Source organism: Caenorhabditis elegans, chromosome III, assembly GCF_000002985.6.
Source record: "Caenorhabditis elegans chromosome III".
NCBI classification, from domain to species: domain Eukaryota; kingdom Metazoa; phylum Nematoda; class Chromadorea; order Rhabditida; family Rhabditidae; genus Caenorhabditis; species Caenorhabditis elegans.
This window is the reverse complement of record NC_003281.10, coordinates 4,518,956-4,537,212: the sequence shown is the minus strand read 5'-3', so window position 1 is coordinate 4,537,212 and position 18,257 is coordinate 4,518,956. Positions and strand designations below refer to the sequence as shown.

General features: G+C 37.7%; 1 protein-coding gene and 2 non-coding genes across 3 annotated transcripts; 1 reads left to right on the top strand and 2 right to left on the bottom strand.

The window, feature by feature from the left end:
* Positions 1-218: 218 nt before the first annotated feature.
* On the bottom strand, positions 219-16,856 carry cdh-4 (Cadherin-4). The gene is given in 21 exon segments (NM_001330837.3): positions 219-840; positions 888-1,727; positions 1,776-2,042; positions 2,090-4,391; positions 4,464-6,141; positions 6,189-6,570; positions 6,632-6,700; positions 6,702-6,721; positions 6,723-8,598; positions 8,657-9,484; positions 9,539-10,450; positions 10,500-11,052; positions 11,099-11,903; positions 13,049-13,153; positions 13,199-13,384; positions 13,772-13,885; positions 14,181-14,957; positions 15,061-15,291; positions 15,349-15,600; positions 15,937-16,200; positions 16,518-16,856. Coding segments are annotated over 21 exon segments (12,987 nt in total). The 5' UTR covers positions 16,755-16,856; the 3' UTR covers positions 219-551.
* F25F2.5 lies at positions 11,843-12,064 on the top strand. Its single transcript, NR_052258.1, has one exon. It is a non-coding gene; the product is annotated as an Unclassified non-coding RNA F25F2.5 (non-coding RNA).
* On the bottom strand, positions 12,148-12,349 carry F25F2.3. The gene has a single exon (NR_052257.1). It is a non-coding gene; the product is annotated as an Unclassified non-coding RNA F25F2.3 (non-coding RNA).
* Positions 16,857-18,257: the final 1,401 nt, after the last annotated feature.

The window sequence follows — 18,257 nt, the reverse complement described above, 5'->3', positions numbered from 1 at the left end:
GGGCGAAGCCAGGCTTGAGACTCGTGTGGTTACTGTACCTTTTAAGTTAAACTGTGCTAATAATATTTCAGTTCGCTGTGAAAATTAAGTTTCGAATTTCCATGTTTTGTTTAGAAAAATATGAAAACTTGTGTGAAATTATTGATATTTTCTTCAAAACTAAAAATCCAGATTTTTATACCAATTTACTAAGTTCTGCTAAAAAACTTTAACACAGTGAATTATTATTGAATAATTTATTATGAACAGCAGAAAAAGACACGAATAGAAAAAATGTTTGAAATACAAAGCTATGTGAACAAATGTTTGAGTCGTGAAGGGTTGTAGATACACGTAACAAGTTGACCCATAAAATCGGGTGGATTTTCCAGCAATAAAGTGAACAAATTGAGGTTTTGGTTGTTGCAAAGGTTTTGTGAGGTTTTTGGAGAAACTTAATACATATCGGTAATAACACGGGGGAGAAAATGAATGAAAGAATTATGGGAAGAGAAAGGGAAAAAAGCACCTTGATTTTGAGAAATTGTGAATTAAAGAAATACTGAAGGTTATTAAGAGATGTGAATGTTGACTTCTTCGTCTATATCATCAAAAGTCTGTGAATCTAATGAGATCGGATCGTCGTATAATGCATTTCGTGGAGCCTCTTCTCCACTTGAAGAGCTACCCAATTTGAGTACAGATTCGAGCGGAGTCGCATGAGCAGGAATAGCTGGAGGTTTCTCTCGTTCGAAGTTCTTGTCCTTTCGTGGTTTCATCGTCATATAGTCGTTATCATTGATCACTGGCATCAGCTCGGTGTCACCAACAATAACGGTACCAGCTGCAGCACGGGAGTATCTGAAAATAGAAATTACTAATTAAAATACTTCAAAGAATAAACATACTTCAATGAAGAATCAATTCGATCATCAATTCCCATCCATTCATCTGATGAATCTCTCAAAGATGAGAGTACATCTCCACGTGGATCTTTCCTATCGGAATGACGAATTCTATTTGCAGTTTCGTCTACTCTCCGGAATTTGTCCGATGGCAATGGATCTCTTCGAGTTCCCTTTGAACTTCCGCACGCAGATGGAGATCTTGAGTCACGGATATCAGAAGAATATGGTTTAACTTGAACCATTGGACGATGAGATGTGGTTACAGACGATGTTGATATGAAGTTAGATGAATCGTTCCTGAATCCACGTGGCGGAAGTGGTGGAGGTACGACTGGCACCAGAACTCGTGTGTTTCTCATGTGAGGAACATCACAGTGAGCTCCATATTTTGGATCTCTGTTCTTCTTACAACATTTCCATGTGATGAATGTTAAACAAAAGACGAGTAACAATAGTAGAACACCCAAAATGACAATTACAATTTCAGCTTTGAGTAGGAATTCAAGAACCGTCGATAAAATATCAGACTTCTCAGCGCATGGTGTCGATTGAAGTATTCCACCGGTACAATTACATATGAAATCCGAACTTTCCAAACTGTGTCGAGGAATTGAGATGCACTGTCCGGAGGTTCCGCACACGTTTTTGGAGCATGACGATGTTTCGTGATCTTCGAATCCACGTGCTTCACAGTGTTTTCCAGTGAATCCATTCGGACATTTGCAGAGATAATCGTTATAAAATGGAATACACTGGATTCCAGTTGGACATGGGGATGATGCACATGGTTCAAGATCGATTTCGCAGACATTTCCAGAATATCTCGAAGGACATTCACATCTGAAAGAAAAACCATTATTTGATGAATACAACTATAAGTAAATTTACTTGAAATGTGATTTTCCTTGAGAAATGCAAGTTCCCGCGTGTTGGCATGGAAGATCATTACACGGGGAAGACGTCAGTGCAGAACATCCTGGTTGTGCTCCAAATAGCTTCATTCCTTGTCTTGTTTTGAGAACCTTCATTCCATCAACTGAAATTGTGCGGAAACACGCCGAAACTCCATCAGTGAGCTCTCCATCATCAACTTTTGCACCAAGTACCAGTTTTTGAGAGTATCGATGTAGATTAATAACTGTTGATCCAATCGGGCTGAAAATAAAAACATTAAAACAACTTAGAAAAAATCGATGAAATACCTAAAAGCCTCTTGCAAATCCTCATCATCAACAGTCATTCGAGTTCTTCGCTGCCTTCTCGATATCGCAATACGATGCCACTGTCCATCAACAACCGATGTTTTCGATGTGACAATTCCTGTTCCGGTACCAGCGTTCCAATGATATTCTGGAGTTCCATTGACAAGCCGCAGCATGTGGAAGTCACGTTTTCCGCGGCTCCACATAATAATACCATTGTGAGTTGTCGTTTTTAGCTCAATTTCCAATTCCATCCGAGTTTCGATTTCATTCGAAAGTGAGATCTCAAAGTAACCATCACCGCCAACAGAAAGTTCAGCTTCTTCCAAGCATTTTCCGTCGTTTTGACAAGATGGTACAGAACACTTGTCTCCTTCCATTCCTAATGGACATACACATTCATATGTTGAGTTATGTACAGAAGGAATACACAATTGCCATTGTTCACATGGTGATTTGGCGCATTGATTTGTTTCAACTTCACATCGTTTTCCACCAAATCCATCAGGACATAGACATTGTGCAGAACGAGAATGGAATGGAGAAACAAATGAAAAATCGTCAGTTGACACTTTCGTCCAGCTATCTTCAATCAATTCAATAACTTCACGACATTCTCCTCGAAGACAAACACCGGTTGTGCACATTTCAGTAATCAATTGATAACGCATTCTTTGACTTTGATCATTCATGTTTTGGAAATCATTTTTCAATCTTGAATATATATGATCTGGTTTCAAATATCCACGACCAAGTCCTCTTTGAGCTGTCATAAGGATCTCCACGTCTTCCATAGAATTTCTTCTACTTCTTCGTTCTGATTCTGTTGATGGAACAGCTTGAACACTAATCAATTGAATACTACTATCATCATTAAGATTCAAGTGATGTGAGATAATCCGTCGAAACTCTTTCACATGCTTTCTCATGAATTCATCGACACTCATTGATCGTATTCTGATTGAAACTGCGTGATCGATGACGTCATTGTCAATGGAGGTGACGTGTACTTCTACATAGCTCACTGTGTTAAACTTGCTATCAGTGACAGTGACATTGAATGTATGAAGTCCTTGAGTAATCGAATGATCTGACCAAATGTCACCGGTATTCGGATCGACACGGAACAAATGTGTTGACCGAGATTCTTGAACTTGTGCACGTGGGCTTTGAATCGATCCTTCGACGAGACCAAATCTTAACAACCCATTCTGATCTTCTTCATCCTCATCTGATGCTTTCAATCGTCCAATTATTCCTTCTGGCAACTCATTCTGTAGAGTGTTGATTTGAATTTTCATTGGCTTCATCGTTGGAGCATGGCGACTTGTTTGTCTGATAAAGATAGTCAACGGGCAATCTGTTGTCTTTCCCTTCACATCCTTTGCAATTACAGTGAGCAAATACTTATCTTTTTTGCGATATTCCAGCTTCTTTGCCGTGAGCAATTCCAACTTTTCATTAACTTTGAAAGATTTAGCTCCATCTCCTTGAATCTCTACGGTAAACGGTGCTCCATTTTTAGGTCCATCAAGATCTGAAACCGAGAATTTCAAAAGTCGATGGCCAATGGCTTCTCCTTCTTGAACAAGTGCAGTCATATTGCAGTCATCGAATGTTGGAGCATGATCGTTCTCATCTTCCACATGGATTTCCAGAAGAGCTTCTGATCGAAGAGGAGGTCTTCCACCGTCTTTTGCAATGACTTTGAGATTGTATTTTTTAATCTTCTCATAGTCGATTGATTGGCTAATCAGCACATCTCCGTTAGAGTTAATTGCAAATGGAAGCACAGGAGTATCAGTTGTTGTTTCAGAAACAATTTCTAGTTCATATGAAACTGCTCCAAAATGCTCACTATCAACATCCAATGCCTTTACTGTTAACACCTTTTCACCAGATTTCGAGTTTTCCTTGACTTTTCCAACGTACTTTTCCTTTTCGAATTTCGGCGCATTATCATTCTCATCCATCACAGAAATTTCAACTTGAGCTTCAGTTTCCAAAGGAGGAACACCAGAATCCTTTGCGACAACGGTCAGTTTCAGAGCAGACAGAGTTTCAAAATCTAATGGTTTCGCCAAAGTCAATATTCCGGTTTGAGCATTCAAATTGACAAAACTAGTAACATCAGACGGTTTCAGATAGTATTCGATCGTCTCGTTTTGATCTCCTCCAGATGCTCGGAAATGAGCCAATTCGTATCCAATTGATTCAGACTCCATAACTTTCATCGAGTATGTAGACTTTTCAAATGTTGGTGCATTGTCGTTTTGATCGATTACAGTAACCAGAATGGTGGCTGAAAATTCAATGTTTGTTAAATTTTTTTCCCATTTCCAAGTATTACAATAAAACTTTTCAAAAATCTTACCTTTGTCTTCAAATTCTCCATCACTGGCAACAACAGTCAAATTGAAGAATCCCAAAATTTCCGAATCGAGAGGCTTAACTACTGTGACAACTCCATTGATATCGTCGATTTGGAATAAACCACCGAAATCGTCTACCATTCGGAATTTAATTTCATCAAAATCAGCATCTTCTGCTACAATTCTGGTTATATATTGTCGAGCATCTTCACTTGTTGGCAGGTTTTCGTCAATAGATACTTTCAGTAGTTTCTCAATGATTTTCGGTCGATTGTCGTTGAGATTTTCAATCACTACAGTAATCAATTCTTTGCAAACTTCCGAATTGTCTTGAATTGTGAGTCGATGGAATTCCAATTGTTGATTCTTCTCGTAGTCGATTTGATCGGATTCTTTCACTTTTACTATTCCATTTCGGAAGTTCACAACAAAAACATTTCCATCATTATCTGATAGTTTGAATGTTACATTTGGACCAAGCAGACTTGATTCGCCGAGCACTACAGTTCCCTTCTTCGAGTTTTCTGCTAGAATTACAGTTTTATTGGCTTCTGGGCATCTGATATCAGAATCTTTGGAAGATTTCAAATTGATTTTGACTTTTGTACTAGTTTCGAAGACTCCATCAAAAGCAGTGACTTTCAGTTGATATTGCATCTTGTTTTCCACAATTTCCGGTCGTTTCAGCAATAAATCATTGTTTGAATCTATCCAGAAAACACCTTCTTCATTTCCCTTCGGAATGAAAAACTGTGAAACGTTGTTTGGTGATAAGTCATCGTCTTTGATTGAGAAATGAAGAATTGGAGAAGTTGATGGAAGGTGTAGATCAATGTTGAACTCTTCTTTCTCAAATTGTGGTGGTGAATCATTAACATCACTGACGACAATAGTGAACGGAAGATCTGTATTGAATCCACCTTCATCCGTTGCTCGAGCGATTAATTTATAATGATCAATCTTTTCTCGATCAAGTTGCGATGCTACAGTAAGCCATCCACTGTTCTCATTCAAGTCGAAATATGGATTTTCTTCAACTAACGAGAATCGAATTCTTCCACTAGGTGAATCATCTCGATCCATTGCTGAGAATATAGTGACACTAGTTCCAACAGCTGCATCTTCAGAAATAGTAAATCTTTCGTAATCTCCATGGAATGCGGGGGCATTATCATTAACATCTCCTATATCTACAGTAACCGTAGTTATCGCATGTACTCCACCAGCTGCATCTGCTCGAATTGTCATTTTCCATTGATTTTTCCGTTCTCGATCCAAACTACTCTTCACAATAATTTTACCAGTTGATCTTTCAACACTGAAAGGAAGAAAAGAATCCGATTCTTCTGATCCTGGCACAATTGTGAACCGAATTTCATCGATTTCAGTTTCCATCTGTTGAACTCTTCCAATCACATTTCCAACGTCAGCATCTTCCATAACAGAGAACAAATAATGACTATTCGAGAATCTTGGAACTTTTACACTTTCACTTGCAATGTTGACCTCAACAGTAGTTGTTGCATGATGTGGTGGATTGGCTGAATCCGTGGCTTTAATTGTTAGTGATAAAGTGACGCCTGCTTTATGTTCAAGCTTCTTGGCAACTGTGATAGTTCCCTGACGAGGATGAACAGAGAAGAATTGAGATTCGCTGCCATCGAGAAGGGAATATTCAATCTGAAATTATTTAAATTTAGATTATTCGTAATTTATATTTTTCCTACCGTATCATTTTCATCATCATCCGTAGCCGATACCATCATAACCGTATCGCCCTCTTTCGCAGATTCTGAGATAGATGTACTGTAGAATGGAAGCACGAAGAATGGAGGTTTGTCATTTATATCAATTACAGACAATGTTAGCGTAGAAAATGCACGCCTTCCAGTTGCGTCCTCGACTACAAGCGGAATCTGATATCTTTTATCGCGATGATAATTGAGAACTCTTGACACGTGGATTCTTCCAGTTTTCCGATCAATAGCAACTGGCCATGCCTCTTTGCTAGTTGAAGAATTTGAAGATGTAGTAGGTGCAAGGGAGAACTGAAGTGGTGGAACACCTCCTTTCACGGCAACAGTTAACAACGCCGATTTGTTGACGATTCTGAAACAATATCATAATTATTAAGTTAAATGTCTTATCAGAAAGATAGTTATTAACTTACGTATTTTCTAATGCATTGGCCACATAATGACTTTGCTCGAATCTTGGAGGAGGCTGCATCGAACCGCTTCCTCAAGATCTCAACGACAAGTTTTTGCATAAGCAGTGAACATTCCATCAGTAACAGAAACGTTCAGAACTTTCTTCGTGTCCTCATTTACTAAATCATCTTGCTCCACAGGTCGTGCCAACGAAAGTTCTCCGGTTGCTGGTGAAATATTGAAAAGAGTTTCATCTCCATCTACAATTTTATAAAGAAGCTTCTGACTCTCCTCATCCAATGAGTTGGTGGTGTCCATATCGGTTGCAGACATTATAGTGATAAATTGTCCAGTGATCGCAGAATCTGATATCTTTGCACTGACGTCTGATCTTATAAATTCAGGCATTTCATCGTTGACATCTTCAATTAGCACAATAAATTCAGCCTCCGAAGAAACTTGTTTGCCAGATGAAGTGGCTACAAGTTTGAGATCATATTTTTGAGTTTTCTCATAATCTAATTGTCCAGTTATCGTAACATCTCCAGTTTCGGGATGAATTTCAATATCTTTACTTCCAGATAATGAATATTCAATTGTATCGTTTTCATCTGAAGTTGTTGCTTTGATGGTTAGAAGACGTTGACCGATTGAAGTAGATTCTGGTGTTGATGCAGTGTATTTCAACTTCTCAAATACTGGTGCATGAGTGGTGATTCCAGACTTCACAATAATTTCCACTTGAGCTTTTGCAATCATTTTTGGACGAGTAACTTCACGAGCTTCAACTTCAAATGTATAATTTGTTTCAGCTAACATTTTCAAATTGTTCAATCGAACTTCTCCGGTCAAAAAATCAACAGAGAATGGGCTCTTCTTATCCAGAATTCGATATCCAATTAGACCTTTTGACTTTGATTGAAGTGAACTTTTCGCCATAACCTTGACAAGTACAGTACTCTTTTTGGTGGATTCTTTCGAAATGACAGCTGTGTAGACATTTTGTGAGAAGACGGGGCGTGCCTTGTCAACAACACGGATTTTCACAGGTTCTTCTACGCGATGAACTGATCCATTATCTTTGGCGATAAGCTTAAAGTTGAATTCCAGATCCTCTTCTTCAATTGATGGTAACTTCTTTCCAAGAACAACTTTTCCACCAACAATCTTGAAATATTCAGGCATATTTTCTGATGATATTGTGACAACGTCTCCTTCATCATTATCAATAACTTTTGGTTCAAGAACAACAGTTCCAATATCAGAATGTCCAATTGTTATATCATATGGAGTTCCCATAAATATTGGTGTTTCATCATTGATATTTTCAATGCCTACTACCACCAAAGCACGTGCCATGACTGGATTCTTCTCATGACTTTTAGCTTGGACAACTAGGCGGATAATTGCTGATTTCTCACGATCAAGAGCTATTCCTGAACTTGAGATGACACCAGTTCCAGGATGAATGAAGAATGCTTCATGGGGATTGACAATCGAGAAATGATCAAGTTTGTCTCCAATTGTTGCAACTGACAGAATAATGGATCCAGGAGGCAAAGTGGTGTTCTCGATTAGTGAGGTATGGTACTCATTCCGTGTGAACTTGAATTTTGAATTTTCAGTACTGATGGTTGAAATCTTCATAACATAAGATGCAGATTGTTTTCCATCCGTAACAAACACTTCCAAATCAAATAGTTTCGTCATATCAGATATACCATTCGAATCTTTCACAAGAACGTCTCCAGTTTTGCTATCCACAGAGAACGGTACTGACTGATCCTTGATGAAATAACGAAGTGAACCAACTGAATCCATATCTTGAGCTGTTTGTCCTCCAACAGAAACTCCATTTGCAGTTGGCAGGATCATCGAGATATCGAGTGAATTTGAAGGAAAACGTGGTGGCTCGTCGTTCTCATCAATTACGGTCACAACTATAAGTGAAGGCATCAGTGATCGTCGAGGTGGTTGTCCCATGTCGCTGAAAATGTATAAATTAGAAAGTATTATTCGGCATGATTTTTAATGATAAAACATACAAAGCTTGTACATAGAATGAATATTCCTTCATCTTTTCAAAATCAAATGACATTTGAGTACGAATGGCTCCCGAGTACTGATCCACACTGAACATTTGCTCATCTTTTGGAGATAACATTCGATATCCAACAAGTCCATTTGATCCTGGATCTTCATCAATAGCAGAAACAACTAATGGTAAAAGACTCTTTGAGAGAACTGAACTTCCAGTCGGCATATTTTCTCTGATAGTTCCTCGATATACTTGTCTTCGGAAAATCGGAGAATGCTGGTTGGTTCGGATTATTTTTGCAATAACTTTTGCAATGTCTTGCTGCCCTTCGGTACTTTCAACAATCGCTGTACATTCGACACTTTTCCGATGCTTCAATTTTGTAAGCCACGTTGCGAGATGGACAGCTCCGGAAAGTGTATGAACTTCGAAAAATGTGCAATTTGGTTCGAGCTTATAGCTGACGGTTCCGTGATGAAGTGCATTCAGAACAAGGACTGGGGTGCCGGGTCTCGTAGAATCATATAGTGTTGTTTGATACACTTTCCTATCAAACTTCGCAGTTTCTGGCGCTTCGTTGGAATTTCGAATGTGCAAACTCATTTCATCTTTCAAAGAATTTGCAGCTGAATCTATTGCTCTGATCCGTAGAATTGACTCAACGTGTTGAAGTTCTGGATCAAGTGGTTTTGCAAGTCGAACTTCACCACTTTTCGCATCAATTTTGAAAAGAGATTCCTCATTTCCACTGACTATTGAATATGTTACAATTCCATTCTCTCCACGATCCTTATCGAAAGCTGTTACTGTTGCTAGAACATCATCCACGGTATCACTGTAAGTATCAAACATGTTAAAACTTATATGGATTATTTTAGAATAAGCTCACCTCTCATCAACAAATGCAAAAGCGGTATGACCAACGAAGTATGGTGAATTGTCATTCTCATCGTTGATATTCACCGAAAAAGTTGCAAAACTCTTCATGTTCGCCTGCTGAACTTGCACAACTGCTCGAATCCGCCGTGCTGCTTCATAGTCCAACGGTTCCATAACAATCACATTTCCACTACTCGGTTCAACACGAATCTTGTCCTCCATTGCAACATCATCAACACTGAACAAATTGAATACAAGAGGCTTTGTTCCAAGTGATTCTCCAGATGCTTTCAATGTATAAATCTGTGTTCCAACTGCAACTCGTTCAGATACATCAGTTTGGTAATGAGACGCCGAGAACTTTGGTCGTTGAGAAATCTGTCTTGATACTTGAATAATGACAGTAGAATGATCCCATGCTTGTCCATCAGTCACACTGATATTCAAACGAAGTTCTCCACGTTTCAACAATTCCACTTTCTTCGCCAATAAAAGTTGTCCAGTGTCTTGTCGAACATCAAATACAGAATCTGGATCTCCAGAAGATATACTCCACCACAGTTCATCACCATCCGCATCCGAAGCTTCGAGTTTTCCAACAGTGAGTCCAACTTGATCAGCATCAGAAATTGGAATCACATAATCCGACTTTTTTCCGGAAATTTCAGGTGGCGAGTTTTTAGATTTTCGTGGTTTCTGACCAGCACTATTTGCAGTAAGAACAACTCGTGTAGCAGCAAACTGTTGTCCAGGTGTCCCATGATCAGTCGCTTGAACAGTCAACGCATAACTCTCATCTCCATGAATTGCTTCTGATGCAATGATATTTCCATTGTTATCAATTGAAAATCGTGCATCTCCTTCTGTGATGTTGTAAGTTAAACGGGCGTTTTCACCCTCATCAGCATCAACGGCGAAAATTCTGAAAACATAAATCCATAAATTTGATAAGAATATTTTTCAAAACCAACCTGCAGAGTTTTCCGGCAAATTTCGATCTGACACTGTAGTGATGAATAGCTTGAGTAAATGTTGGCGAATTGTCATTTTCATCCAAAACATTCACAATAACTATTACATTTGAACACAATTGAGGTTCTCCACCATCACAAATTGAAACCCATAGCTCATGTTCCGACTGTTTCTCCCTATCAAGGCGTCTTATTCCAGATGTTGTAATGTATCCAGATGTCAAATCAATTCGGAAGAACGACTGAGGATCTCCTCGTTCAATTTTGAACATCAACGGAGCAGCCGCATCATTATCAACGTCATCTGCATCAGTGGCTTCAACTTTCACAATTACAACGTTTGCAGGTGAATTCTCAGCAACACTTGCTATATACATCGGCTTCTTTGCCACTGGACGATGATCGTTTCTATCCAAAATTCGGATGAAAACGTGGAGAACATCTCGTCGTCGAGGATCTTTGTATAAATCAGTTTTCGAGTCTCTTGCCTCTACAGTAATCCAATAAGCCGACTTGGTTTCACGATCCAACAAGTGAGTTGTACGTACGGTACCTGAAATAAAGATTTGTAATGTAACAGTTTAAATTTGTTATCTCACCTTTTTGGTCAATAGAAAAATGCGGCCATCCATCTCCTCCGATAATCCTATATTCCAAATTCTCAGCTTTCACCTTCTGTTCATCTCCAGTTTCTTTTGCCTCAATCATGATAACTTCTGTTCCAATTTCCGAGTTCTCGTAGACACTTGCTTCTTTTGCCACGTCATCAAACTCAATTGCCAGATGATTGTGTGCAATATCAACTAGTTCCACGTGTAAATGACAAGAAGTTGAAAGGATCGGATCTCCATGATCAGCAACTTCAATAGATAAGTTGAAAAATGGTGTTTTGTGATAATCGAGTGGATATTCGGGAGCGTGAATGAAAATGCATCCCGAATGATGATCAATTCGGAATGGAACTTTCTCAGAGTTCAGCAAAAACTTCAACTTGGAATTTTGTCCAATATCCTCATCAAAAGCTGCCATGCACGATACAAAAGCCCCATGTGGCAAGTCTTCTGGAATGCGAGCCCTTGAATGTTGTACAACACATTTCGGTGGATTATCATTAACATCTTCAACTGAAATCGTCAGATTCGTAACGCTAACTCTCATTGGGAATCCTTCATCAGATGCAATTATTGCAAAAGTGTGGACATCTTGATCTTCTCGATCGAGAGATTTCAAAAGTTTGACGATTCCGGTCTTTGCGTCAATTGAAATCACGGAGGACTTTTCTTGATTGTTTCCCAGTGAGAATTTGATTTTTCCGTTGTTTCCTCCATCGAAATCGTTGGCAGTTACTTTGAAAATGTCCTTCCCGGGCTTCTCGTTCTCACTGATTCGCAGATAGTAGGACACCTGAAAAAGGGAATGTTTAGAAAAATGTAACTAAGGAGATCTTCCAACTTTATTCTAAGTCCCCAAAAAGTTTTTTTTTGCATGAAATCTTCAAGCACCCTCTCTACACTATACAACAACAACAACACCAACGGAAAACCGATGAACTTCATTTCTCATTCCTCCTTTATTTTTCCTTCTTCTTCCCAATTCAAGAACTCCCTAGTGTGCAACTAATTGGAATTCGGTGAAGACGGAAACAATGCATAGTTTCATATGAATGGGGAAGCTTCCAATTTTTTGGTCATTCCCCTTTTTTTGGACATCGTCTTGCATACAGACGTCTGTCAGGAAATGGAGGATAAGTGCGTGTGTATGGTCCCTTTTTTCCTGTTCTACATTAGTATCCTTCCAATTTCTCTCCCCCACTTATGATGATGATGGGAGATGATGACCACAGGACCCTCCTCCCAACCAGAAACATTCTCTAAGAGGCTCAAGGCGGCGGGAACCGAGAGAGAGAGAGAGAGAGAGAGAGAGAGAGAGAGAGAGAGAGAGAGAGAGAGAGAGAGAGAGCATGTATCCATTAGTGAATGAGAAACAAGAACATTGTATTCATGTCAAAACATTGGTGGAAAGCCCCGACCGGAAAATGAGAAGAAAGCATATATCCCCAATGTACAGGAATCAAATTTCATATATGAAGCGCGCGCGAGAGCTCCCGAACAAGTTTCATATTTGGAAATGGAACTTATCTTCTATTACATGTCTACATGTTGCAGAAATTTGAATCAACATTTGGAAATTGAAATCAGAGACACAACTTCAAGTAATTTCCAAATTTTGGGAAAGAGGTGTTAAACAAAAATCAAAACATATTCTCGACAAATGCAGATGTCATAATATTGGTAGGATGTCGCCTCTGGAAGACACTTCTCAAAAATAGAGAGAAAGTTGCCAAAGTTTGACAGAAAGTTGATCCCAAACAGTACAACTCCTATATTACATGCTTAGACTGCTAATCTTATTGACTAATCCCCCTTTTCTTATTGGAATTGATCCATTTACGCTCTCTCTTTCTATGGACACAAACTAAGTAAGCCCCTTGTTGTGTTCGGTGTCAATTAATTAAAGGATCATCACAGGGTGGCCATCTGACAACAAACCTCGTCAAATTGTGGAGAATGATTATTGACATCCTTGATACGAAGCTTCATGGTTTTCACCGACGATTTCACTGGAGTTCCTGCATCGATTGCACTGACTTTCAACTGAAAATTTGAAATATTTGATGTGACATGCTTTATGTAATGTACCTGAACATCTAAAACCTCCAGTTTCTCTTTCATTAACTTAGAGAGATCCGAAGCTACAGTAATCTCTCCACTCTGTTCATCCACTGTAAGAACTTCATGGGAACTTCCAGCAATATCATGAATGACGTAACGAATGAATCCATTGTATCCAGTATCTTCATCGTTTGCTTGAAGTTTTGCAACAACCTGAAATTAAAAATTTTGCATTAAATTTAATATTCTCGACTTTCAAACTTGCGACTTTTAAATTCCCACATTTATGATCCCCATAATAAAATTATAAATCTCTATATCCTTTTATAATGTTTCCCCATTTTCGCACATCACAAATCAGTCAAAACTCTTTCCGTTTTGTAAGTGCAGCTGCGAGACAAATCATAGGCCATCTGTCATCTGTTTGACACCAACAGGACCACCCAAGAGTGTGCGCATGGTGGTCCTGTGGGAGATGAGAGAAGAGTTTCAAATACATGTCAATGAGGTGACAATTATCACGATTTCGATTGTTATCAGATTTAGAAGGATGATTTAAATTGCATGTTGATTTGTGAAGTGGGGAATTTGAAAACATACCGTTCCAATTGGAGCATCTTCCGTGACCTCGACTATTTCTGGGAAGGAGGAGAACACCGGGGAATGCTTGTTTTCACTTTCTTGTATAATTATGGGCTTTGGTTTTGCAGGAATCTGAAAATTATTAATTTTTAACGAGAAAATGTTAAAAATTTCAGTCAAAGTTTGGGTAAATTACGGAAATTTCAGAAACATTTTGGCTTTTTGAGTAATTTTGAGTGTAGGTTTAAACCCTCTAGAATGTTCTAATATAAATAATTTCACCACATATTAACGTTATGAAATGATCTTTCCAATCGAAACTTCCAAGATTATGATATTTTTTAAAATAATTTTTAACATGTTTTATTGGGCGAAAACCCCCTAAAAATTGTAGTTTTCCATTTTTTTTTTTTGATCTTCACCGTACCTTTGTTCCATTTTTATAGAACATCAAATTCAGCGCGGACATTCTCGACAAAGGAAGTCCTAAATCAATAGCCCACACAGTCGCCGGCCAACTATTTCCCTTTTTCGGTACTTCGACAAGCGTTATCTCTCCAGTGTTCGCATTAATTTCCAATGGAAGTTCACTCGTAAATTTGTAGACAATTTTTCCATTTTCACCCTCATCTTGATCGGTTGCATCGACTTTGACGAGGACGTCTCCGGGCTTTCCAATGACAATTGGAGTTTGTCTCATCCACTTTGCAGAGAATACTGGAGCATGATCGTTTGAATCTAGAATCTCTATAGAAACGTCTTTCTCAGCAAGTTTTTCGTTGATTCCATGAAGACTCGCAATCACTTTGAAATTGTAAACTCTTTCGGAACGATTTATTTTCGCAGAAACTCTCAAAATTCCATTTTTTGAGCCAATCGCGAATGGGAGAGTTGCATTTGGAAGATCCGATTTTGAGTATTCAAGTGAGTATCGAATCAATGAAACATCATCCGGATTCTCTACATTTACGTTCATTCGATACAAAATTCTTCCGATTGGAGCCATCTCGTCAGTTTTTAGTGTCAGCTTCTCATTATCCAAGAATCGAATTAAGTGTTCAGCGAGGCGTTCAATTTGAATTGTAACTGTCTCATTGGTAGGAATAACGGGTTTTTTACTGATTGAAAATCCACTTCGACGAATGTAATCCTCTCCGATCGTCAAAGTAACATTAGTGTTTTTAGGTACTTGAGAGCCATTTTTCTGAAAAAAAAATTTACATAGAAATCCTTTTTTGTTCCACTTTCATTTTTATGACACTTAGTTTCGAAAACTAAATTATGTGAGAAAATAGATAAAATCTTACAGCATAAAGCATCCATCGTAATTCCTTTGTACCATCATTTCCAACTACTTCCGGCTCAACTTCAAACCAGTGCTCCTTTTCATTTCCTTTCAATCCAACTATAGCATCATTCGGTGAATCTTTCAAAGTAATTATTGCAGCCAATTGACGATTATTCAAAATGTTTGGATTTATTTTTCGTTGGTCAACAAGAATTCTACGTGGTTTCGGCTTGGTTTCACGGACGGTTATCTAAAAATTTACATATTTCATGATAATGGACTTGAGATAATTAATTAAAATATTTACCAAGACATCAGCAGTCCACGATGGTTGTACTTCATTTTCATCGAAATAATACAAACGAGAAGCTCGATCTTCTGACTTTACTTTCAATGAATATTTTCCTGGCTTCACGTGTCGTAGAGATCGAACCCATCCAGTCACTGGCTCCACAATGAAGTCATGAGATCGGTTTACTAATGAGAAATATATTGCTGAATTGATTCCAATATCTGCATCAGATGCTTCGACTCGTAAGACTGTGGAGAACGGTTCGAGCTGAAAAAATTCGATTCAATATTACGCTTACGTCAAGGATGAACATTTTGGTCATATCTATCCCGCAAAAGGTCTCGCCACGCTGACAACGAATTACTTTAATTTGTGTCGATTAACGACCCTTTGATAATATTCCGGCACCTATTCAATTTATTTTGTTAATATTAAAAATTAATTTAAAGGATATTATGAAAAATCAGCCTATAAATCGGGACGAGCTACAGTAATTTGTGATCCGCGTGGCGAGACCTTTTCGCGTAAGATATGGCGAATTTATCATCTTTAGACAACTATGTAATATTTATTTTTTGAAAAATATTCACAAGAAAAACCTACGTCGTCATCAATTTCAGCTTCATATCCTTGTTCACCAACTAAAAATACTGGACTCGCATCATTTCGATCAATAACTCGTAGATGAATTCTTGCAGTTGTCTCTAGATTCGAAAGATCTCTTCGTTTACACATAGCTTTGACTAGAATATCGTAAAAATCCTTGAGCTCTCGATTCAGTGGATTATCGCCTTTGTATCGTATTCGAAGAAACACAAAATCGCCGACTTGTCGAGAATGTGCTTTGAAAAGTGATGACTTCTCACCCTGAAAATGTTTTTTTATTTAAAGAAATTTTCCGATGTGTTGAAATACCACAAAACAAAAAATATCAATTACAGTTTTCAAGTTTTGCTAATCTCTCTATTTGAATTTCCTCCAAACTACGTTCGAAAGTGGGTGGAGCAAATCGCTGATTGGTTGCGGTTTGGAGGAATTTCAAATAGGGAGATTGACAATAATTGAAAAATCTTGATTTTCAAAAGTACATTTTTCTGTCTTTTGCTATTTTTTAAATTTTTGTATTGTGGTTTTCGAGGATATTTTTAAAAAATTTCATATTCTAAAGCAAAATCCCAACTTACCACAATCTCAGCAACTCGAAATTTGCAATTCGCATCCTTTTCCGGAAGTGGAACTCCGATTTTCGTAGAATTCTCGGAACGTGCATACTTTGAGCCGATTGAATTTTCTTCGACGGATAAATTATAGAGGGGAGCGGTGAATTCGAATATTTGTTCCGTAGAAGAAGATGTGGTGACTAGACTAATCGCTTTACAAAATATGAGAAGAAATAAATGAAAAACCCGATGTTTCTTCATTATTTTTGGTTATTTTGCTAATTATTAATGCAAAATGCTTATAATTCGATCGATATCCTTCTCACTTGCATTTGGCAATTTGTTGCTTTGAATTTACTGAAAAAAAAACAATTTTACAAGAAAAAATGATCAAGGAAGAATGTTTGAAGAAGAACAAAGAAATTTAAAAAAGTTACAAATTTCAATATTTTGTATTTTATTTTCCGCTTCTAAAAGTTTGGATGCACATTTAGAAAAAAAATGGGTTTGCCGCGCGGGTTTATTTTTTAAGAATTTTTGTAAAAAATTTGGTAGATCAAGATCTATTTCCCACTCATTTTTTTATTTCTCTTAATTTATCTCAAACAAGTTGTGATCTACAAGTGATCTACAAAAACTTTTCACATAGAATCTCCAAAAATAAGGGCTGAATACTCATGGCAGTGGAAAATAAAATTAGTATTCAGTTACAAATCACGCAATTACTTCCAATATTAGTAAATAATGCTCAGTCAAGATTCAACTTCAGAAATATATTTTTCAGGCCTAAATAAAAATATGTAGCTAAACAGAATTTCTCGAGAAATGAGCAATTCGTACTAAATTTCAAAAAATTATTACAAAGTGACTAACTTCGAGAAAGTTTAAAACCACATCTGGCTTGGACCACCGCGCCGCGAGGAAAAGAGGGTGTTTAGGATCAATGGACGTAAGAAAAAAGGGTATAGTGAATGGGAGAAAAAGAATGAACACTTTGGAACAAATAATGATGGCCGTGGGTTGCGAAGAAGAAGAAGGAAGGACTTGGTGGGCGAGGAAAAGAAGATGATGGAGGACAGATGGCACACAAGGCTAATAAAAAGCATATGCCTTAATAGGAGACGATGAGATGGAAAAATCAGTAATTACCGTAATCATGGTTTATTTATAAGTAAAGTGTTCCTGTTTTGGCGGAAGAGATATTACGCAGGAGGTTTTTTCCGAGTAAAGGGTGCCGTTAATTATAGCTACTCAACTAATGAATACAGTTGCAAGGGAATCCAATTAGTTTTTTTAAATTTGATATTTGAAAACTCATCCATTTATCAATAACACACAGTATAAATGTATGTTAGCCCGTTTTATAACTTTATCAGATTTCACGGGCAGATTCAGGGATTTACAGTAATTTGCTGACAGTCTCTGAAATGTACGGTAGATTATTTCTCCAAAAACTCTTTTCAAAAATCTACAGTGACTAAACAAAACGTTACAACAATGTTTGAATTGTTCTAGAAGGTTAAAATGTGCGGTTAGTCACTATCAGATGACGCATTACGGTAGTAGCCACCAACTTTTACAAATTGATTTTTTAACAGAAAATTACGTTTAATATTGCTCATTGCTGGAAAAATTTCATAGACTATTTGATATGGACTAATATTTGCAACCATGTTTAAGAATGGAAAAGCAATGAGACCAAATGGAAAACTACGCTTCCTAGGCAAGTTTTGTTTAATATACGAGCGCAGTTTTCTTGAAATT